This window comes from Nipponia nippon, unplaced genomic scaffold, assembly GCF_047370975.1.
Source record: "Nipponia nippon isolate SJK-2023a ecotype South Korea unplaced genomic scaffold, ASM4737097v1 scaffold_5, whole genome shotgun sequence".
In the NCBI taxonomy this organism is placed as follows: domain Eukaryota; kingdom Metazoa; phylum Chordata; class Aves; order Pelecaniformes; family Threskiornithidae; genus Nipponia; species Nipponia nippon.
Genome location: NW_028262369.1, coordinates 51,699,056 through 51,722,270, shown reverse-complemented (window position 1 = coordinate 51,722,270; position 23,215 = coordinate 51,699,056). Strand labels below are relative to the sequence as shown.

Sequence of the window (23,215 nt, the reverse complement as noted above, 5' to 3'; positions counted from 1 at the left end):
TATACCCGGCTCTTGGTGCCCATCTCCGCAGCTAATACTTTAACGCTGTCATGTACGCAGGTTCTCAAATCATTGCTGTTTGTAGTCGGGTCTAGCAGGCAGAAACACTGCTGGATATAAAAGCTGTCATGAACCCCTGTGCAGACTGCATTTAAAACTAACCAGAATCTCAAGTTTGTCTTCGGTGATTTCAAAAATTAAGTTTGGTCATGTTCCTTCAGTTCACACACAGATTCCATAGGTATCAAACATCTCAGGTGTTAAATACAGCAGAAGTATGTTTTGGTTTGCGTGAGCTTATTGTTCACTTTCCTGTTATGGACTGAACTTTTTAAGTCTTGCTAGTTTGGCCATGGAAACCCCCAAGCCTGCCTGTTGGTGTTCTCTAGCAGTAAACCAGACTCCAGAACGGGTAAGTGCTTGGCACAGGGCACTGGAAAAACATCTCTGCTGATATCCTGTTGCTACCCATCGTTCCACCTGAGCTACCACAAAGTCTTGCTGCTTAACACCAATGCAGGGTAGGAGCCGTGACAGGAGACAGGATATTTCTATTAAAGATTTGTGGTGTTTATATGGTAAATGGAAGAATTATAATTATGGATGTTGCTAAAGTTTGTTTCTTATTCATACCGTAATACTACACTGATACACGATGATATTGGAGAGTATCGTCAGTTAGTTGGTGGTTATCGTTTGCTGCTAGTTGGCTTTACTGCAGGATTTCCAACGTTTGAGAAGCTACGTTTTAAGATCTATTTACAAAGCTAGTATTGCATGAAGGATTTGCTGAAATAATTTAGTTTATTCACTCTGACATAGGGAAGAGCAGGACAAAATAAGGCCAGCAGAGTTAGAGCAATTAATTTTAAGAAAATGTATAGAATGAAATTATAAGCCCAATTCCTAATGTATTTGGTGGACACTAGAGTTGCTAGGTCTTATTTTTGCAACAGTCTGCACTGAGGATTTGGTCCTTTACAGTTACATAAAAATAAAGGGTGGAAAGTTTGAATATATACACCTGCTATTTGGGCATAGTTACCAAGACCATTTTTGAGATCTTCATCCATCAACATGCCTATATACTATGACTATTTTTCCTCTCTTAGTAATGTTTAAGCTGCAGTTGGTTTGGTGCATGCAGGGATCACATCCAGCAAGACTGTGTTCTGCTGGTAAAACCCTGCTTTAAGATTGCAGAAATAATACTTCCCCTCCCCCCCCCCCCCCCAAACCAAACTCCGACCAACAAACCAAAAAGCACTTAAGATGGAAAAGGAGTGAGGAGATGGAAAGGTAATTGTGCTGCTGAAAAACAATGTCATTATAAACCTCAATCAGTAGCCTGACTATGATAATTTCAGATGATACCAAGCCTAACCTGTAATCATGAAGAAATAGATGTTAAGAGTGGGGATAAATAATTTTTTATTTATATAGTTGAAGGAAAAGTTGTCAATGGTCTTGCAAAAGCTGTCAGTGAAGCAGGTCAGTGCACTTGTCTGTCTTGAGGGGCTCAGGCCAGCGAGCTGTGGCTCCAGAGGCTTTCCTCCCAGCTTGAGCCCCCTGTGCGTGCCAGTGGCTTCACAGCTCGGCACAGTGGTAAGCCCATGGAGGAGCCAGACCTCTGGGAGCCGCTGTGTCGCAGGTCAGGGCTGAGGGCTTGCCTGCCTTACAGAAACCTGTAAATCTCTCTAAATTTCTCAGGCAAGTGCTGCCACTCCCTACAAATGGGTCTTTTTACTGTTAGGGCTTTCCGTGCTACATAGTAGTTGCCAGAGTGTTTACCTTCAGGTTATACATTTGTTTATTTGCACCAATGCATGTTGCTAAAATATTTGGCTGGCTGGGGGTGGCGTTGCTTGCAGCTGTGTGTGGGCTCACTTAGCCCCTGCGTGCGCTTGGCTGCCTTTTAAATGTACGTTTTTATGGCCCTTGAAACTTGGCATGAGCTGTGTTTTGTTGTCAACAACAACAACAAAAGATGGCTAGTGAAATTAAAATCTGGCATCGTTGTTCTACAGGTTTATTCGCAATGTATTGAAATGGGATTTTCTTGCTAACTTTTCCTGGCATCCATCCAAAACCCAGCATCTCATAAATTTATATTATCTCTCTGTGCCCTGCTCAGTTGACAGGGCGCAGCAGCTTCTCATGCAGATCACTGGAACAGCATGGGAAAATGAAGCCAGGAGACTTTCGAGTGGGGAGTTTGTATCAGCAGGGAAATTGTAGGAGAAGTTTTGCCATGGAATTAGAGGGCAGAAATCTCAGAGAGTTTCTCAGTCCTTGCCTTCAGAAACTAGACCACCGCAAATGCTGAGTCAGTCTGCATCACGGCAGCCTTGGCTATAGCGAAATGTACAGGGCTCGGCAATGCCGGGCAATGATGGCACAACAGTTACAGCATGCCTTAGCGCAGGAATTTCGGATCAGGAAAATGAGGTGCTCTCTGGCATTTAAATGTGCTGGTATCACCATTTAGCTTGGTCGTAGACGCATTTTGTTCTCAGCATAGCGATAGTGAAAATAGCATACCTTGTTGGTTTATCTGGGACAGGTGAGCTTTCTGTGCAGTCACTGATCTGCATTGCCAGCTCAAAGCTTGTCAGATAAAGACGTGGCAGTTTTGCTCTCAGGAACTCTAATTTGGGCTCAGTAAGTTATCTGTGTTCCAGCCATGCCGTTTCCAAACTCCAGCAAGCCTTGCTCTTCCAGTCACTGTAATCCCAAATGCAACAGTTTTTAAGGTGCTGTTTCATTTGTCCTCTGCATAACTTCATGCACTAAATATTAAGCGGTGAAGTAAGTCAGGTGCACTGATCTGCGCTGAGGCGAGGAGAAGTGATATCCACCTGCAGGAAATGTTGCAGGGGGAAACAGATGCGTCTCGGTGATAGGAGATGGGAAGGGGATGTTAGGTCATTAATTACTTAGCCTTGCATAAACAAAACTTAATATTTTGAGAAGTCTCTAATTTAAAGGGAAGGAAAAATCTTTCATCTTCTGTGGTGTTTAGCCACATGTCAAGTTGGGTCAATTGGAAGACTTTTGTGTTGGCTTCTGCTTTATATATCGATTACTCCTCCATGAACTGTTCCAGTGTGGTGAGTGTTGAACTAGTTTTGAAGGGGGAAGGAGCTAAGGGGAGCTAGACTGCAAAATCAAGGATCCCTGCCTGACTGCATCCTTTCTGGTTTGTCTGGGGAAGACGTAGGGTGCAATTTGTTTTACTTTTCTACATGTTAAAGAACTCTTTTGATGGCTGGTAGTTGGGGGCTTAATCTGGGATCTTCTCAGAAGTGGTCTTTTCTTAACCTGCTGTCTTTACGATTTAGAAGAGGACTTGGTTGAAAACCCAAGTGTGGTGAATAAATGTTCAGGGCTTGTCATGGGTTTTGGTAGTTGTGTGGGGTTTGGGTTTTTTTGGTTTTTGGGTTGGTTTTTTTTAGCTCTCTTCTCTTTCCCCCCTCCCCCTCCATGTTTTGGCAAATGTTTTAAAAAATGAGAAGCTGTTAAGTTTGTGCTTGGTCCAAAATTAATTTAAAATGGAGTAGTTCAGTCATGGGAGGTTTCAATTCATCTTTTTTCTCAATATAAGCTATGCTAAAGATGAACTAAAATTTTACACGTTGTAGTGCCTTTACTCAAGCACTAGACAGCTTTCAGAGAGCAAGTGAGCATTAAACATTAATTTCTATCATCAGAGACAGGTTCTCCCTCCAGCTGCTTGGCAATGATGCATTTGGTTTTTTGTGGTGTTGCCTTTTTTTTTTTTTTTTTTTTTAATTGGCTGGTAGTGTTTATTAAACAACAGATACTCTGAGGAATTTCTGAGGCTTCATGCAGCAGAGCTGGGTAGTTTTTTTGGAAAGCCGAATGGTGGAGAGCGGACTGCCCACGCAGGAGGCCGTTGCCAAAGAATTATCTTCATATGCTTGGTGAAAATGTAATGCTGCTTGTGTACGTTTTCTGCAAAATGTTGTTAGAAAGTTAAGAAAGATTGTTTTCCCAATATGATCCTAAAGCTGAAATACAGTTATATTCCAACATAGCAAATCTGCATTTTGTGCATAAATTGCTTAGATATCTAGGAGTAGTGAAATATATGCTGTTAAACATGTCAAATCGGATGATTAAATGACTGGATTGTTAGGAAGAAAATAGTAATTTTCTGAAAAAGTTAAATGAATGATTTGGCACAATGAACTGCAAACATTACCAAAAAAAACTTCTTCTGAGGAAAATCTGCTAGCTGAGGATCACGTTTTTATGCAGTAGGTATGAAAAACAGGAGGTATAAGTGAAAATATTCCAGATTCTCTTAAGTTAATTGACAACCTCCTTTCTTCCACAGAAATTATTTTACCTGCTGACGGCTGAGTGGGTGGCTCTGTGCGGTGAGGGATCTCACATAACCGATATGTTAGCAGTTACTGCTGTAAGCTGATTTCTTTGTGATAGTGAGACTGTGTGTAAATGCTTCCCAAGATAACCTTCTGCTCTGAAAGGACTTGAGTTTTCACATGAGTAACTGGACTTTGGATCAAGGAGAAAGTTCTGCTACGTGAATTACTTTCTTGCACGTGATATGTACACAAGAAATGCTGGAGCCAAGTGAGACCAATTTTAACTCAGTGGCATTGGATTAGTATAAACAAAGGGTTTGTTTGGGCATCATCTTTGCTGCTGCTGCTGTGTGTAAGGAAGAGAGAGTCCAGTTTGACTCTAAGCCCAGGCTAAAATTTTTGAGGTAGCAATTTGAAATAACTGTCTCATTTGTAGACTAAGCAAACTTGTGTATCAGTGGTTTTATGTCAATAAACATGTAAGCCTTGTATGCCTTTTTAGATGCAGTTTGAGAAAGACCATTTTACCCTCTGTAGAGTTCACTGTGAAATCTCAGCTAAGTGAAGGCAGCTGGATAACTGTTTTCTTTGATCACGAAATGCATTTGTCTGAGCAGTGGTAACATGAAATCAAAAGTGAAATCAGAAGTCAAAAGTGAAGACCCGTCTTAACATTATTCAAACTTAAACTAAACTGAGACTTTGATGTTCCTGGGCTTCATGTTGAGCGCTTATTGAAGGCTGCCTTTTTCTGTATTGTTAGTTCTGTACAGAACTGTGGTCCAACCCCTGGCCACACCAATAAAAATATTTTTAAGTAGAAGTTAACCCATAACTGGTTTTGCACATTGCTTCATGCTGTAACTTGATACGTGGTTAATCTTTTTGTGTGTTCCCTTGCTGAAATGGGTGGTCTGTGAAAGTCAGCAATTGAGGTAACGCAAGCCGTATTGGGAAGAAGGTGAAATGATCTTTCCATGCAGTCGGGTGTCCACAGGATGGTGGGGAAAAAGAGAGCTAGGATGAGAGCAGTCCTGGTGATCATCTCTTGTCCTCATGCAAAGACCAGTGTCTTGCCTAAAGTTTCTTCCTGTCTGAAGCGCTGTTGTGCTAAATCCCTGCTTCAGAATAACACTGATGCAGCTGGTGTCACATTATTTGAGTCATTCCTGTTGGTCATACCGAGTCCTCTGATACAGCAGATAAGTGCTTTCAAAGCGCTGTTTCAAAACATGGTTTGTATGAGTGCTCAGCTTTGTCGTTATGTTTCAACAGGAGTTAGAAAGTGTGCTAGAAATCTGCAGCAAGCAAATCCCAGGAGGACTTCAGCTACTGCACAGTCTGTCTCCGTCTCCTGTCCTCTCCTGCCCTTCCGTGCTCTCAAACCAAAAGTAGATGTAGATGTGCTAGTGGAAACTTGTACAAGCAAGGCTTGCAGAGCTGACCAGAAACCTACCTCACATTCTCAGTTTTCTCTGCTGATGATGGCTTGTGCCATTAGAGTGAACCACATCATCGTCTGTCGTATTTATTTATACTTATTTCTGAAGTTCCATAAAGCCTGCTTTACCAGACTGGCTAATTCAAAGCATTTGTTCAAAGCGCTACTGCCACATTAGTAGTAAAAGGCTCAACAAGGAAAAGGGGGACTTGTTGCTGAAAGGGGTGGGTGATACGGTTACAGCAGACCCAGTTAAAGTTGGGGTCCTCAATGCTGTGTTTGCCTTAGCCTTCAGAAACAAGGACTCTCAGGCCTCTGTGCTTGGTGAAAGGGATCAAGAAGGAAAAAAAAAAAAACCAAACTACCAGCAGTGGATGAGGGTCAAGTCAGGAATTACTTATAAGAACTCAATCCATGCAAGTCCGTGGGCCCAGGTAGGCTTCACCGAAGGGTGAGCGGTAACCCTTGTGATCAAGAAACAGCCCGCACGAGCCAGTTGACTTTTTCCTGGTGAATTCTGTAATTTTCACGATGGGAGTACTTGCCATCTCCGCACATATTCACTGCTCCTTGTGCCTCCTTGAGGAGTTGGGGACTCTGGATGGAAACTGTAGCAGAGTTCTTGTTTAGATACGTTTTGTCATTTAAGACTCGTGTTCTGCGCAGCATGACTTCCTACAAAGCACGAGAGTCAGCATCATTATTTTTGATGCACAATTTGCATTGCAATGTCTGAGCTGTTCTTGCGTCTGAGGTTATTTGCTGTAACTTCTTGAACGTGGCAACTTTAGATAGGCGCTTCTGTTGCTTCTAATTGAAGAATGTAACTTGCTACTGAAGAAGGAAATTATTTCTCTGCGTGATGGGGATCTTTGGGTAACTCCATCCCTATTCTAGGGAGCAGTGACACTCTTTTCCATATATACACATAAGTAAGGAAGTTTTTGCATCTGCAACTGTCAGGAATGTACTTTGGCTGACGAATGCAGCCTCGCTTAAAAGTGAGATCCCATAGTGGGTCAGTTAAGCTTTGTTGGTCTGCCAGCCCAGATTATCATTTTATTTAACCAGAGAAGTAGTTTTCATTGTCACTTGATTGCCAAGGGTCTGTCAGCATTTCCATTATAAACCCCCTATTTTCAAGGATTTGAGTAGACTTGAGATTTAAGTGTTCTGGTCTAAAACTTGGCAAGCATGATCTGAGTTCACCAGCGGATATTTTCTTTATGAGATTTTAAAATAGTCAGCTGTTTCTTAAATTGTAGAGAAGGCAAGGTTTTTTTTTTTTTTTTCCCTTGGTTAAACAGATAGGACTATTTTTTCCATCTCACTTATTCCAACTAGATTTATAAAAATAAAACCCTATTCTGTTGTTTAAAAAAAAAAAAAAAGAGGGGGGGGGGGAAGAAAAGGGAAAATCTGCCTGCTGTCCTGTTCTGTTTGCCAGAGAATCATGCCCCAAAACCTTCCCTTTGCTTTGGTCTGTTTGGTGAAGTCCCACCCACCTTCTCTGTCCCTTTTCTCCTCCCCTTTACTTATTTCCCTTAAGTGTATTTACACTCTCACTACATTAAGTTGCAGCATTTCTTCTCCTTATTCCATCCCTCCCCTTTGCCTTCCTCTCTGGGTCTTCCAGCGCTCGATTCTGATGAATCTGCCTATTTTACCTCTCTCTAAAAGGCAGCTCTGAGGTATTCTTAAGTGATACAACGTACCTGTGGTAAATATAAACTCCAGGAATCGTCTTTATGTTGTATATTACTCTGTCTGTTGGATGTACTTTACTACCTAACTGAAGAACATAATGTGCATGACTCCCAGTTGAGTATTGCAATTTTTTTAATGCTTTTCTGAGACTTTGCTGTGACTCTAGAGTGAAGTACTTTTGCATTCTTTTTTTTTTTTTTTTTTTTAACCCAATCTTTAATGTAGACTGAAAAAAGTGAAGTGTGATTGGCGCAGAACACCACTGTGGGTTTTCATGGCTGGGCTCTTTTAGTCATTTCCTGAAAGCTCAGTGCAGAAATGTGACAACGCAGGAAGCAGCAGCAAGCTTAGCAAGGCTTCGTGTGCCATTAGAAGTCGGCTTGCTATAGGTGAGGGCACATCCTTCTTGCTGAGATGTAGAAATACCGGGTTCTGGGATTGATGCTCAAGGTCTTCAGGAAGAACCTCTGCTGTCCTGCAGTTCACAGCGGTGAACAAAGTGACTGGGGCTTTAAAATGGTGAGTGGGGAACTACAGCTATATGACTATTAAGCAACAAGGAATGTAAGTTAAGAGCTGAAATTCAAGGGGTGGAAAATGAGTGCTTTCAAAAAGCACTGTAGTCTCTCTCCCAGGACCTTCAGAAGATCGTTGTCGGAACAAGATGCTGGCCCTGCTGCCTTGAAGGACTATAATTGGTACCACCAAATAAAAAGCAAGAAAATGATTAAACAAATGAGTTCTGACCCAGAGAAACCTCTCGGAGCGTACAGGTGGCAGACACATCCTCGGCTTCCCTGGAGGATAAGCAAAAAAGAGGGCTCGTGCAACCTGAAAAGGGAATGCAATGATCCAAGTCTTGCCAAAAGTTCTGCAAGCATGGATGCTACCAGCGCCGATGGTCTCCACGAAGACCCAACAGAGATGCTTTTCCAGGCAAGGACTAGACCGTTTCGGGTTCCCTTCAACCGCTCTCTGTCTGAACCCGTGCCACATGTTGGAAACAGGAATGCCAAGCCATTTCTGCAAGCCGTGCGTTCGGTGGACTCTGAACAGCAGGGCTATTTCATCCGTGGCATTTTCTCCTCTCTCTCAAGTGGCTTTTCAAAGATAATGAGTCGAAAAGGGGAGCCTGGCAGTGAGTCAGTAAATGAAGGGAAGACAGATGATAACCAAATGGATTTGAGTACAGGTAATGAACTCATTTTTGTTTTGTTCTACTGCTGTTTGGGTAACAGGTGAGTGTAGCGAGACATTCTTTGGGACATATGATAGTTGTTTGAACTGTTTTCTAACTTAGTTTTATTAACATGACATTGGCAACTCTGATATTCTGTCTTAATTTTTTAAAAGCAACTGAAAAAGGGCCTTTCATGATAAGGAAGTGGTGTGAGATGTTTTGGTGTATGCTTAAAAACTTGGAGGTCCCTTTAAAACAAGCATCATCTGGTGGAAGCAATCGCATTTCTCTCTCAAAGGCACCCTGCGTGTGTGGTATATGCAGTCCTGCAAGCACGGTAGCCCCTGCAGTGTTGTAGTGCCCTGATTGAGATATCAAGCCTGCTACTGTAAATGAAGTACTAGGGAGAGAGAGAAATTAAGCTGTCTTTTAAACAGTGCTCAAGACAGTGGAATGGACCTAGTTCCTCATATCAGATTCACAGTTTTGTAATCAACCAGCTAAACTGATGTCTGCTCACTGGTAGATGCCAAGGACAGCAGTGTTGCAAAGGTTTAGCTAGCTGGGATTGAGGTCAGCAAGATGCAAGCCTGAGATGTCATTTAAATCTGCCCTGCTGATAACACCACTCATAAAGCAGAAAAAAAAAGGGGGGGGGGGGAGGGGAGGGGAAGGGAGAAATTTGCCTTCATTTCTCTCGGCCTCTCCTGTAACTTTCTAGTGGGCTACCCAGCCTGAACCAAGTAACTGATGAGGCTTTGAAAAAAACCCGAAGTTTAAATTTGTAATAAAAGCAAAAATAAACCTTCCTTCCCCCTAAAACCTCGGCACTTTCCAGAGTCCTCCAGATTAGCGTATTAAAAGCCTGATGACATCTAGGTCCAGTTGAGACTGCTGGACAAGTCATCAGTATTCAAAAAAACCTCAACTTAGTAGTTGCAGTGAAAGAAGAATATACTCTGTCTACAGGGGTATTCAGTCTTTCAGTCACAGTGGAATGTCCCTTACAGGCTTATGTTTGCTACTGGAAGCAGTGACATTGCTTTAAAACAAAAACAAATGGCCAAAAAGAAGAAATAACTAAGAAGGACTATATCTGTTCAAACCTAGTTACATACAGTCATTGATTTGTGTTTCTCCAAGACCTTGCTCAACTGGAATTTACCTTGATGATGTTTGTTAAATTGCATGGAGTACATGGGGAACAAAAACCCAGAAGTAATAGAACTACCTTCCCCACCCCCCCCACCCCCCTTCTGTTGAAGGCTTCTTGTTAAGGGGTTGGTTAGTTTGGTTTTTTTCTCTCCTTTCTGTTCATTCACATTAGAAACAAAGATATCTACTGCAGGCTCCCACTGTTGTTGAGACCTCTTGGGAGACTGACTTACTAGTGCAGATTGTTTGGGACAGTTTTTCTGTTTGGTCTCTTCTACCCACCAGTGTAAGTCAGCAAGCTATATTGGGAAGGTATTCTGTGTGATATAAGCATTTTGGATCAAAATCTCGCAGTATATGAAGGGCAGAGCATGCTGTAGTTCCTTTTTCTTCCCCTCTGTTCTAGTGCACTTTGATACCGAATGCTTCTCTCATAATTCCTAAGTATTGTCACTTGCCTAGGTTATTGGGATGCTTTGCTTTTAGTAGCATGAAAAGTAAACAGAGGAAAAGGATTATTTGTGAGAAGCCACCACGTGGTAAATACTTCATGACAGTTAGGAGACAGTGATAGAACCTTTGGGCTCTTTGGGGTCGGATAAATCTCTGTCTGAGCCTGCCAAAACTGGTTTTGCAAAGAGAGCCACAGTTCAGGAACTGAGAGAAAAACAATGGGACCCTAGATTAAAAGTCAAACTCTCTCGAGGGAGGAAGTTGTAGCCAGGAAGGTGTTTGGGGAAACGAGGTTGATGCAGTCACCCACAAAATTGCCTGAAACAGCCAGGTCCTGCTTGGGCTGCTGTCGCAGGACCACAGAGCTTTTGGTGGGGGGGACACCTCCGTGGAGTTTCTTTTCAGCCTTTGCCTTCTCAAAGGTTCAGCCTCTGTTCTTCAAGCAGACAACAGCTTAGGTTTAAGAGAACTAGTTCACCCTGTAAGGCATGCTGCTGTGCAGCATATATAGCCATAGGACAACTAATCGCTGGTGACTTGTTTTATTTTTCCTTAAAGAAGAGCTGCTCCTGCCAGAGTTAGCTGGAGCTGCTGGGTGGAGTCTCCTGCCCCACACAGTACTGTACGCTGAGACCTGATAAAACAGTGGCAGAGCTTGTGAGCTCCTGGGGTTTAGATCTCAGGTCTGAGGGAGGTAACTTGAAGACAAAACAGGTAAGAGAAATGTGACAAGTCTGTCATGTTCTCAGCTGCAGTCTAGATGTTCAGAAGTGATCAAATTTTCAGAGAGTGGATTCTGTTTTCCACTCCAAGAGAGGCAGAATTTGGGAATCCTCCGGCAACTGAAGTCTGTGGTCTGCCCAGACACTTTACTAGCCAAGAGATGGTGTGAGACATGGGGTTTCTCCAGTGTATGCAAACAGTTTCACTTGGAAGAGCTTGATTGAAAGTCCCCCAGGAGACATCTGTTTGGACAGAAATTCTTGTCGCTATGACCCAAACCCAAGAAAACCTTTTCTGTGTTGTTAAACACACAGCGGGACAGGCATGCTTTGTAGTTCAACCAAGAGAACCTGGAGGCATGCTTTTTGTCTCCCTTCTGTCCAAGGAGCCAAGCCCTTTACTTCCACCAGCTCACTTCATTCCACTTTCCTCTGAAATACTTGCAGATTATCAACTTTTTAAAAGGTTATCTTCCTTCCAACGCTTGCCTGGCCTCTTGTGTTTTGCTTCGTCTCTGCGCCAGAATCGCAGAGGCTGGGGCGTCTGCGTGGGTTTGTGTAGCAATTGGTGGAGTTTGCTACTGATCTTTGTGAGCCTAGGGAAGAGCAGTTCCCTTCTTTGAGAAACAGTTACCTCCCAAAAGAGGATCAGTTGTTTTTCTGGCAACTTGAAGAGGGAAGTGGGATTTTAAAAAGAAAAGAAAAGAAAAAAAGATCTGGGTAAATATTTTCCAATTGGTCTCACAGTCTAGGAAGCATGTTCAGACACTGCTTCATCAGTTCTTGGCTGTAGAAATCCGTACTGGATGGACTCACTCATCCTCTTTGGTGATGAAAGGATGCTGAACCTTGGGAGAGTTGCCTCCTTTGGCTCTGCCCAGAGCTTTGGCAAGATGCAGAGGCTCCCCAACGCATGTGGCATGGTTTCTGCAACACGCTACAGCGCGGATTGTAGGAGGAAGAGGACAGATGGAGTGGACGGTCGGTGGGAAGAGCTCTGCTCTTCCCACTGTGCTGCATGGGTCTTCACAGGAGAAACCTGGGCCAGGTTTGGGTGTGAATGAGGTGCTTCTGGTGCACATGTGCTGACTTCTAACAACTTCTAGAGCCAGGCATTTTGAACCAGCTTTTAAATTAGCATATGCGAAGCCTGAAGGTAAAAGGATTTGCACTCAGTATTAAGTTATTATTTATAACTTAAGAAATCTAAGAACATTTTAATTTCTAGAGAATGTATCAGCTTGAGGACAGAGACATGTCATTCTGATAAACTTGTTGACTGTGAACATAACCACGATTTCAGTAGAAACAAGATAAGGAAGGAGCTATGCAGGCAAAGCCTTGTATCCAAGGGCTGTAGGTGAGCTGCTGCACCTGTTTTTATTATTTCTGAGTATTACCACTGACACTTTAATACTGCTGAGAATGCGTTTGTGAGAGAGTTCTCGGATAACATTTATTTCACTGTTCCTTCTTATCTGGATCTCAGGGCAGTGCGAGTTTAATTGTAGATTGATGACAAAATAATTCTTCACTGGAATCAATTACACCTATATCTTCCCTGGGTATCTCTGTTTTGGTTTGGGGGAGGGAGAGGGTAAATGCCGATTTCTTTTATTTAGCATGCATTTAGCTTTCACGGTTGCTCTCGTTACAATTTTTATAAAGACACTTCTTCAGAATTATTTCCTTCTCTTTCTTCACTTGGATAAAGATATGTTTCTTCAGTCTTTTAGTTTTGATTTCATGCTTTAATTCATTTTTTGTGCCTAGAGTGAGAGAGACTATTTTATATCCTTCCTTTTCTGAAATGATTTTGTTTTTTTTTTTTTCTAATTCACTAAAGTTATTAAAAGTCTATGCTCTTTTTAATATCTTTATAGTCTAGATTCATTAAATTCTATTTCTTATACCTTTCCATATAAACTTATTTAGAGATTTGTATTTTCACATTTGTAACTCAAAGCCAAGACAGTTCCACATTCAGTTTCTTTCAGCAATTCCCAAAATACGAAACTGTTTCTTCCTGTCTGAGATGGGAATTCAGTATTTATTACTCATTGGAGCAGCTTGTCTATTTTCATGTTTTTAAAACCACTTTCTCATTTTAGAAGTCCTTCTACTGACTCATGTTCCTCCACCCCCAAATCTCTTTTACTCCTAAGTAGTTTATTTTTGGTGGGGTTTTTATTAGGGAACTTTTACACAATTGAGCTTATTCTGTAATTCATGTGTTTAAGTGCTGTGCAAATGTCACTTTGTATGCCTTCTGCTACGATCCCCTATGTTTCGTTGCAAGGTGTAGTCTTAATGTTAAAACTCGCCCACCTTTAATTGTCAGAACATATTCAAGATAGCTGCTTATACCCTATCCCTACGTTGCATTAAAATGACTGTAGTTTTTTGTAGAGTTACAACTATGAAAATAACATGTTGCAGTCCACTATCAGTCTGTTGTTTTTTGTTTTTTTTTTTTTAAACTGTAGTGTGGCTTTGTGATAGTAAATATTGTGTTACATGGTATATTGAAAATTACAGGGGGATGGGGATGCACAGGGGAGCGTTTCTGGCATTCGACAGCTTTGAGTATCACTTAAACACCTACCACCGCCCTGCACCCTGAAGTGCTGGTGAGCCATGCCTGGTTCATCCCAAGCATTGTGATGTTTAATGTGGGCAATAGGCTAATACTATTCAGCTGAATATTTATGAACACAACACAAAATAATTAGCCATAATATCTGAAGCTATTAAAATTATGCTTATCTGGTGTTAATTACACTTAACGAATGGTGTCTCTAAGCAGGTAGTTGTGCTCATTTCACCGTTGCCTGTAGATTTTCATTTCTTTAATCCCCAGACCATTTTGTCTGAATGAAAAAATTAGCATTCAGGGGGATGAATGAGGACATTTATATTTGTAAGAGCTATTTTCTGACTCATGAAATCATGGCAAGTGAATGGCAGTCTCTTGCATTCCAGGTTGCCCTTTGTTGTTTTTGTGGTCCGCATCTGTGGGACTGTTGGGATGTTGTGCTTCATGCTGCCCGTGCAGAGGAGGCTGACAGCTGGTGCTTGCAAGAATATTATCTGTGATTACCTTGATCATGAGAAATTACTGCATGGGAATTATCTAAGGAAAGGGTAATTGTGTCCTAGAGACATCTTGTCTCCTGTATTTTCTTTGCAGGGAGGTAGGGGTTTTGAAGAGATGCAGCTTTCTTAGAAGCTGCCAAAGAGTGAAACTGTGGGGATTAGAGGAAAGGGCTCCCGGTGAGGTAAAGATCTGGGGTTTTGGTGGGAGAAGCTTTTCCTTTGATAGCAGGCCAGACAGGGTCGAAAGGAAGTGGCTGGAGGAGGAAAAACAGTCTTTGCTTTCCAGAGGAGGAGCTATGTCTGGAGCAGTTGGATTTGGAGTCTTTGGCAAAGCTTCACGTTTTGACTGTTGAGTCTCCGGAAAGAGAAACTTCAGCTGTGAGACCCAAGGGGGCAGGATCCCCGGGAGGGCAGCGGGAGATGCTCACGGTCTAGGGGGTGTCCGCGGCAGGTCCGCACCTACCCTGCAGCCCAGGAGGGCAGCTAGTCCTTGCCGTTTCCCTTGAAGGGTAAGCGAGCCCAGGCTTAGGAAGCATGAAAGAAACCGTGTTAGACTTTTCTCAAAATTCTGTATTCTTCTTAAAGACAGACCTAAAACACAGCTGTGGGAGCGTGCAGAGAGGGGAACCGTACCCAGTGGTTTAGCTATCCTGGAAGACTCAATCCCTGCTAAGCGTATTCAACACTGGAAATGGAAACCTTAGCTCTTGTAGACGTGTACATTTAGAGCCTGTAGCGAGAGGGTAAGTTCTGCCATGGTAAAATTTTTCTTCAGGCACAGCTCCCTGGTTTGCATTTCCACAAATGCTGGCCATAATGGAACTTGGCGCGGGATGAAAATTGCCTGCATGCTTACACAACGAGTGCTTCCTAGGCACGTTGACCCTTTTTGCCTTAAAATAACAGATGCGAAGGAAAGTATTTGGTTTTTAGGTCTTTGGTTTTTTTCCAAATAATGAATGGTGTAGATTTGTAATGCTAACAGTATGTGATTTAGGACTCAAAGCAATGGCATTTTAGAAGTAAACAAACATGTACAAGATTATCTCAGTGTCCTTATTTATACCATTGCTCTACTATAGAGTTACTGGATTGCTTGCTTTAACTAATTAACTTGTATTATCGTTTAGCCTTATGCTTTCTGTGGTGATACTTCCTCTGCGGTAGTTACTCAAGAGACTCTTCAGACTCTTCTGAAATAAATACTTCATAATTCTGTAAAACATCACTTGTTTAAAGGAAGCTGTTGATGTAAACAACAGGCTAATGCATGAAACTCTTGACATGTTAGCATTGAAACCAACTGGCCGCTGTGTGGTTTTGTTCTTACTATGAGGAAAGCTGAAGCTAGACATCTGGTCTTCCGTGGGCGCGAGAGTTTTTTACAAGTTACAGGACCACTTGTTCAAGTGAAGTTAAAAAATATTTTGTACAGAGAAGGTGAAAAAAAATTACTGAAATAGCTGGTTTCTCAAAGAAGCTTATGTTTAGAGAGCAGGCGGTCTCTGTCTTTATTCCTTATGGGGAATATGCTGGTCATCTTAATGTGTGCATTTGGTATAGGATCATCCTTCTCAAAAACCACTTGTCTGAAAATTGATGCAGAGAGGAGCCAGATTATTGACAGTGGCGTGTGAGAACAGGTAGCGAGCAAATGCACTTTTCCAGCTCAGGTGCATCTATTTCCGTCAGCTATCACCACACATCGCTATTGATGCTGTCCATAGGTTTGAGACCTAGGGGATCAGAGTTATGTGTTGGTTTAATAGCTTCTTGTCTTTGTATGAGGTTTGAATTCTAGTTCTGGGGTTTGTTTATTTTGCAAAAGCTCTCTGAGTCTCCTCATCCTCTGACTCCCCTCGTCGCAGACAAACCCCTCTTTCTAAAAAGGGAAATGCAAGAAAGTACGCTGCCAAGCCCAATGGCAAGTTGTAAGCAGACCTCCTTATTCATTTTATGTCTGACTTTAGGTGGTTTTGCATGTTTTATAGGAACAGAAGCGTTTTCACGCATGCCATACTCAAAATATTCCCAACTAAAACCTTAAAATCTTCAGAGATTATCACATCCTTTTGTGATGATATGGTCTTACTTCTAGCTGCATCTCACTTGTCCTCAGCTAAGTTACTGTGTATTTTCTTCTACTTACATCTATTGGTTTACAATGCACTTTCATAGAAAAAATAAAAGCCCTTTTAATGTAGTCAATTTTAAGAGCAATTTTCCTCTAACAGTCATTTAGTCACACGGATGCTTTGGCAAGCGGTTTTGATAAATTACTACAGAAAAATCTGCCAAACTTTCAATTCTTGCAGTGTGTCTCCATCTACCTTATAACTCCTGTCAGCTCTGGCTGCACTTGAACATGAGGAGAGGCTTTGTCAGCGACTCCTCTCCCGGTTGTGCCACCGAACGAGCTGCATGTGAGGGGAAGAAGGTAAATCCACAGATCCGAAGAGCTCCCAGTTGCCTAGTCATCTCCACTCAAGCAACGCTTTTCTTACATTACTGACCAAGTCTACTGGCTGTGTCCTGTATAAATAGCCTGTCTTAGTAACCAGTTCCTCCGCGAGCTTTATTAAGCAACGAAGACTTGTGTGCTTAATATACTAAGGTGCTAGCGTTTTCAGGCCGGGGTTGCTGAGCGCGTGGTACTTAGCAAGGGCAGGCTTCTGGCTGCAGTGTGGTTGGCGGTAGGTTTCCTGTCAGCCCTCCTGTAGCTGGATAAAATGAGTATGGTTCAAGTCACCGTTCAAGTTCACCAGTCTTGAAATGACAGTCCTTTCCTTTATTGAGGTAGTACTAAATGATACTGAGACTTATAGAGAATAGGATGAAGTTTTGAAACGGAATAGGAGAGGAAGGGATAATCGTTCCGAGTCTGCTGCGACGGAGCTGAATCGTTTGTCTCGACGGTGGTTTTCATGGTTTGTGACCGTGACTCCCACCCCCACTTGCATGTGTCACTGTCATGTGAAGATTTGACTCTTATTTAACCATGTCTCAGTGTTCGAGAGAACCTCTGTCAGTAAAAGCCTTTTTAATCCAGAGGACTTGTAGAAAGCATGGGGCACCTAGGAAAGCGTTGAATACTCTGCCAGCGTGGGGGAGTGAGGGTGGGAGGTGAGGCCCTTGTGACTTTGTGGGGTTAGGCATTAAGAGTTTTACGTTATCTCTTACTGCTAATACATAGTCTCAAGGAAATGCCGAAGCTAGTCACCCTGGTACTTAGAAAAGTCAGTGGGATAGCAGTGTGTATAATTAATAAGGAAAGAGCAAACCAACGTGTCAGTAAAAGATGGTGCAGATTTTCTTTACCTTGGTCCTGCAGAGACAAATCTTGTAGGTGTCCAGAACCAGGCTGGTGCCCTCCTACCTGCTTGTTAGGCGCCAGTCAGCACAAGTCAGGGTTGGGCACCTGCGGGGAGCTGAGATGGGCAGCCCTGCGCTGCCGATAACCAGGCATCTCTGCTGGGCTAGCTCTTAGGTCTACCCATATCCGACACAGCGCTGCTAATGACCCCCCCCCCCCCCCCCCCCCCCATACAGATAGGTGACTGCTGCAGCCACTATTTTAGCTGTGCTAACAAGGTAGTTTTTAGCTGGCTTATCCGCAGCAGCCGGGAGCTCAATGCAGGTTGCCACAAAACCTGCCTGAGGAGCTGGTTGTAATGACAGGTCGTTAGCTCCTGCTTAGATATACTCTAATAGCTGCAAAAAGGCAGAACTTCTTTCCAGAAAATACATTTTTTCCTTCTTCATTGCAGACTTTCTTCTGAGCTTTCTGTGAATTCTGCATGTCTAAACAGAAGGGAAGGCCCTGAAATATAATTGTAAAATGCCATTGGGTTTGTTTGGGGGCAATTATATGTGTAGAGCAGGAGTTTTGAGTTACTTTAACAAGTGACATGAATGGCTCAAATATACTAATTGAGAAATTTGTGTTTGCGCAGCAACAAAAACAATTTATTGTGTGCATATGTAGCATCTTGAATGTGGTGGATGCTAGCTCTACAACAGCCTGGCTGTGCTGTGCAGCATATGTGCCCAGACTTCTGACACCTTCCTACTGTTACTGTGGAAACTATAACTTTGAACTCCAGACTTGTATATCCCTGAAACAATTTTTTTTTTTTCCTGCTGAGGCAAAAGGGGACAAAGTCTGCAGATGAGGAAGAAATACTCCTGTGCAGTATGCACCCAGCTGGTGCACTGACTGTATTTGATTTACGTGGTTGTGCTTGGTGGGGAATCACATGTTCAAATGGATGTAGGTGCATTTATTCTAATGGCGAAACTCCAGGTAGGCGTGCTATATATGAACCTAAGGAGACCTGTCCTGGGAAATGGAAACTATAGAATGCAAGGGGAAGAAAAGCATCCTTAACCGAGTCATGTGTTTCTGAATCGTCAAGTATGTGGAGGGGGAAAAAAGCCTCATCAGTCTCCCTCCCTTCCCCAACAGGCCCAGGCTGAATTGAAAACACATATAGCAATCTCTGCTCTGAATAACTTCTGCATGGCTATATAATTTCAAAGAGAAATGCTTTCAGGGTGATGATAGGTTTTGTCTACATCTGTAACGTCTCATTTGTCTTTGGATACCCAACAGCCTTCGCTTTCTTTATTCAGAGATGAGCAAACAAGAAGCTGAATGTACTTTTCAATGATCAATGTAAATCAATGTGAAAAATGGAGATCATTATATATGTGTGCATGTATTTTATATTTAGCAAGGTTTTCTAGATTGATTGCTCCTAAACCTAGAGCTTGACGACTCCTATGTGCAGAGAATTCACAAAGAGACAGTCATGGCCCAGGGACAGTGAAGTGTGGTCACTGATGGATAAAATAAAATTCAAGCCTGTTTGCATTTTAATGGATTTTAATCACATGAGATTTTGGGAAAGAAAAAATAGATTCCCCCCCCCCCCCCCCCCATCATGGTGTCTGCTTCAGGGCTAGCAAAACTGGTCCCAGGTACCAAGATATCATTGTCAGTTCTCATCCTGTTGTTAAAAGAGGCTTTTACAAATTCAAGGGATGTGCATGATCATCATTAGTCACTGAGAGCAAAACAAATAGTGCTGGTCTGTAGATGTGGCAAGAAAAGCAGAGCTTAAAGTTTTAGGCAACCTACGTCGTAAGGAGGAAATGAGCAAGATGCCATGCATGGTTTTTATCGCCAGAGATTTACAAAAATAAGTTTGACATCCGTCAGGGGCTGGGGGGGTAGGGTACCATCCTGCTCTAGCCATGTGGAAGCAGCACGGTCTGTCTTTAACAAACTGAAACTCTTGAATAAAAGGGAGTTGTTCCCTTAATCTTTCATTCTTTGGTGCTGCCTCTCATCTGTTTGTCATTTCTGCTGTCTGTGACAAGATCTTCATACATATTTTAAATGTTCTTGCTTTGTACTGCTAGTGTGAACTAGCTCTGCCTGATTCACCACTCCCTCCTGCTGTCTCTGCTGCTGCAGCCTCATTCATGCTTTATCGGCTGCTGCTTGTTTCCTCTGAAACTCAATTCCCTGTGTGATAATATTGGGTGGAATTTATCCCTCAACCCCCAGAAATAATTTTTGTTCAAGAATACCATTGCCAAGACAGCTAAGCAGGGTATTTTGTGATAATGCTGCCACTTTAAAAAGGGGGGGGAGGGTGGAGCAGAGAATGTTTAAAATGCTGAGATATTTTATAACGGGCAGAAAATAGAGAAGTTCAAGTTTTTGCCCTGTATTTTCTTTTGTTATATCACTAAGTGGACGTTTGTGTATGTTTATACTCTGATTTCGTGTGTGTTTTGAAATCTCATTGTACTCAGTGGTGGAAAATTGGCTGCTTAAGTAAAGGCATGTTAAGGACAGCTATCTACAGTAGCTGGAAGGAAATGCTTCTCAAATGTATTGTCCAAGTTGGTTCTAGTTAATAGTCTCTTGGGTACGTGAACTTTCCTTACCTTCTCCACCCGTCTTCTGGCGGCAAACAGAATTCTTAGTATTTCCATTTAAAAATAAATAAATTAATAAAAATCAGTGCTGCTCCTGTAAATTGTTTCCCAATAGGAGTGAAATGAATTTCAGTAATAACTCATAAAATCACTTGTCTGGGTTAATTATTCCTACTGGGAGGGAACCCCACAAAACAGTAACATAAAGCAAATCTCTTCAAACTGGATGAAAATTATTGTAATTATATAAAGATTCCCCTCTCCCTTTCCTCCCGATCTGGTTGGATTTACTGTTACAAAATGCAGTTGTGCAGCGGGACTGCTAATTAGATGTTATCAGGCCTGTTTCTGCAAGGTTGTGACCTATAAATTTCTGTTTAGCATTGCTGTAGGAGGGACATTTTCTCTCCACTGGTTATTTATCCTTATCCTTCATTTGTTGTCCTTCTAGGATTTTGGAGATGAGCACCTGTGGCTTTACCCTTCTGATAGAAGGGTGTTTGGATTTGCTGTGGGAGTTTCATGATGTCAGTCTGCAAAACATATGGCAGGGAAAACATTTGGGAACAAGTGCATGTTTGCGCTTAAGGGATTTGTGGCATTAACACTAAGCATCGGATAAATCGGATAAAAGCAGCATAGTGAATAATGAAAGGTTTGGTCCTCACAAGCTTTATATTTTGCAGATTTGGGCAACGTAGCAGGAGTGAGGAGGAAAAGCTAAGTTGGCATGGGCTCTAGGGTGGCGGTGGGTGTTTGGGGTGAGGATGTGGGGTTGCCTTTATTCTTCATAGCCTAGCCTGCTGGAGTGAGGAGGAAACGTATTAAGTAGAGGGAAAACCCAGTTGAAGAATACCTGAAATACTGCACCCCAGCTACAGATCCTTTTAATTAGCTAGCCCATCATCAAAGTATACATTAATCATGCTTATTTAGGTTCGCCAAAAGCATAGTAAACCTGCTCCACCTGTTTTGGTGGTGTCTTGGGAGCCTTGACCTCAGCATGGCTAAGATGTCCAACCCAAGCTGGCCTACGAGAATGAATTTCCCCTGACACCGCGTTAGCTCGGCACTTGCAGTTTCTCTGCCCTGGCACTGTTATTTCTTCCCATGTTGCCTCTTGCTTTCACAGTTAGTTTCCCTCAACATCATATAGAGTAGGCAAGAAGAAAGAAATCATCTGCTATATTCTGAAATTTCGGAACAAAATTGCGTTTTGATTTGCAAATATTGACATCATGTGGCAATAAGGAGACCAAAGCGCTCTGAGTCATAAGGCTCCTGAGCCTTGATCTGAGCCAGCAACTCAGTGTCCTGCCTTGACCAAATTGGTGGTGACCTCCTTATGCTTAACCAAAGTGGATTTTTCTCCTGAAGCCAGCTTTCCCTCCCTAAAACCAGGTACAATATCTGGGTTAAATTACAAAGGGCAACTAACCTCATATAACCTTTAACTAAAGGTTAAAGAGTAGAGCTGATAAAAGAGGTATTACAGGTTGTTACCTCGCTGTACTGGATTAAATGTGGGATTCAGATTATTTGCAGTAAGACATCTCTTTGCATAAATCTAAATATGGCTCAGAATCCCCATTGCATTTATGTAAGATCTGGTCTCCTTCCTCTGAAGTTTTGTGTCTGAACCATCTTTAAAGGATGAAAAAAGTCCAGTCCTTTGTATGTTAGCATTGCATTACTGAAATGCATGAAGACTTTTCAGACGTTAGGGAGAAAAATGGAATGAGGAGCGTTCTGATGCTTTTGTATGGGGTTTTGTTTTTAAGTAGGTCAAATCAACTGACTGGTGTGTAATAGCTGGTTCCAGGTTTGTCTGAAAACATTTTGAAGATGCCAGAAGGAAGCAGAGTGGGTCTTTTTAAATAGCATGGGGAGTTCTGGAGGGCTTCTTTTACATTATATTTGAATCCCTTGAGGTTGTCCCTTACTAAGTCATTTGTTTTAAGTGGCTAAAATAAGAAAGCTAAGTTTAGCCTATATACCTGAATGACCTGGATAATATGTAAAAAAACTGCACATCATTGTATTAGATTTTAGCGTCCTGTGAACTCTCTCTTCGACAAGGGAAATAAATTTGTTTGTCTGAGACATCAGCGGTGGTCAGAACTCCTATATTCTCTTTTCCCAAAAGTCTGTTGAGGCAAAAAAAACCCCAGCCCAAAAGAAGCCCCTGATCACTTGTGTGTACTCAGGCTTCAAGAAACGTTCAGGTTGAAAATAGCTAAAAGAGCACAGCAGCAACAGGCTGTGCAGTGATGGCAGGGTGACCAAGCATTTAAAACTCGTAAGTATGAGAGAACATCACTTAAAGCTTTGTGATTTATTTTATTCTTTATTTTTCCTTTATTCTTCTCTCTCATCATGAAAATCACCACACACGGGTAGGGTTGTTTTTCAAACCACGGAGGCTGTGTTTCTGTAGAGGTAGGTTTAAGGGAAGGGGAATTCAGCAATCCTGCCATTGCTCTGAGAAATTAAGTTTATGGGCTAAGATTGTTCACATCAGTGACAATGAACATGTCAGTTTTCTTGAAGGAAAGCCAAAGACAAAAGCTTTTAAAAGAAACAGCCTGCATGGTGTAATTCAAACTGCACGTGAAAGCCTGAAAGACAGCGTGTTTGTCTTTCAGTTGTTCATCTTCAACTTGTTGTGGTCCCTATCTCATCCACAGAAATGCTTCCCTACCTTTGCTCTTCCCATACCTCCCTCCCTTTACCTGGCAGAAGGCAGGAAAAGGGTCTTGCTCTCTTGAAACCAGTCTGTGACCGATGAATGTCAGCTGGTTGCCTCGTTGGCAAGGGTAGGGGGTAAAGCTGGTGGGGGCAGAACCTTTGGTAATGGTGCTTTTGCCAAGCTCCGATGCACTAGTTGTGGTACATGTATGTTTAGCTTTGACCGCAAGTGCGCTAGTACATTTTTTTTGTGTGCCCAAAAAATGTGCAGGAGCTGAGCAGCATTTGCTTTTAAATCCTTTTGGGTTTTTTTTTGTTTGTTTGTTTGTTTGTTTTTTTTTTCCTCTTCACAGCTGCCTTGGGCCAAGGCCCTTTTTAAGTTCAGGATGCTTTTCCTCTAGTCTTCTTCCTGCACTGCTGCAGAGAATAAAGAATTAAGAGGGAACAGCCCAGTCTGGATGCTCGGTGCTGA

General features: G+C 42.3%; 1 protein-coding gene across 5 annotated transcripts in view; it reads left to right on the top strand.

Moving 5' to 3' along the window:
- Positions 1 to 23,215, top strand: part of RASAL2 (RAS protein activator like 2) — a 150,574-nt gene that overhangs the window by 13,243 nt on the left and 114,116 nt on the right. For 2 of the 5 annotated variants that reach the window (XM_087732291.1, XM_087732290.1), the window contains exon 1: positions 7,904 to 8,692. The exons of 1 other annotated variant lie outside the window; for it this stretch is intronic. In XM_087732291.1, the coding sequence (XP_087588417.1) occupies positions 8,098 to 8,692 (595 nt within the window). In that variant the 5' untranslated portion in view covers positions 7,904 to 8,097. Of the gene's footprint in view, positions 1 to 7,901; positions 8,693 to 23,215 lie in introns of those variants that run through there. 2 more of the 5 variants (XM_087732289.1, XM_009463568.2) reach the window with 2 other exon arrangements.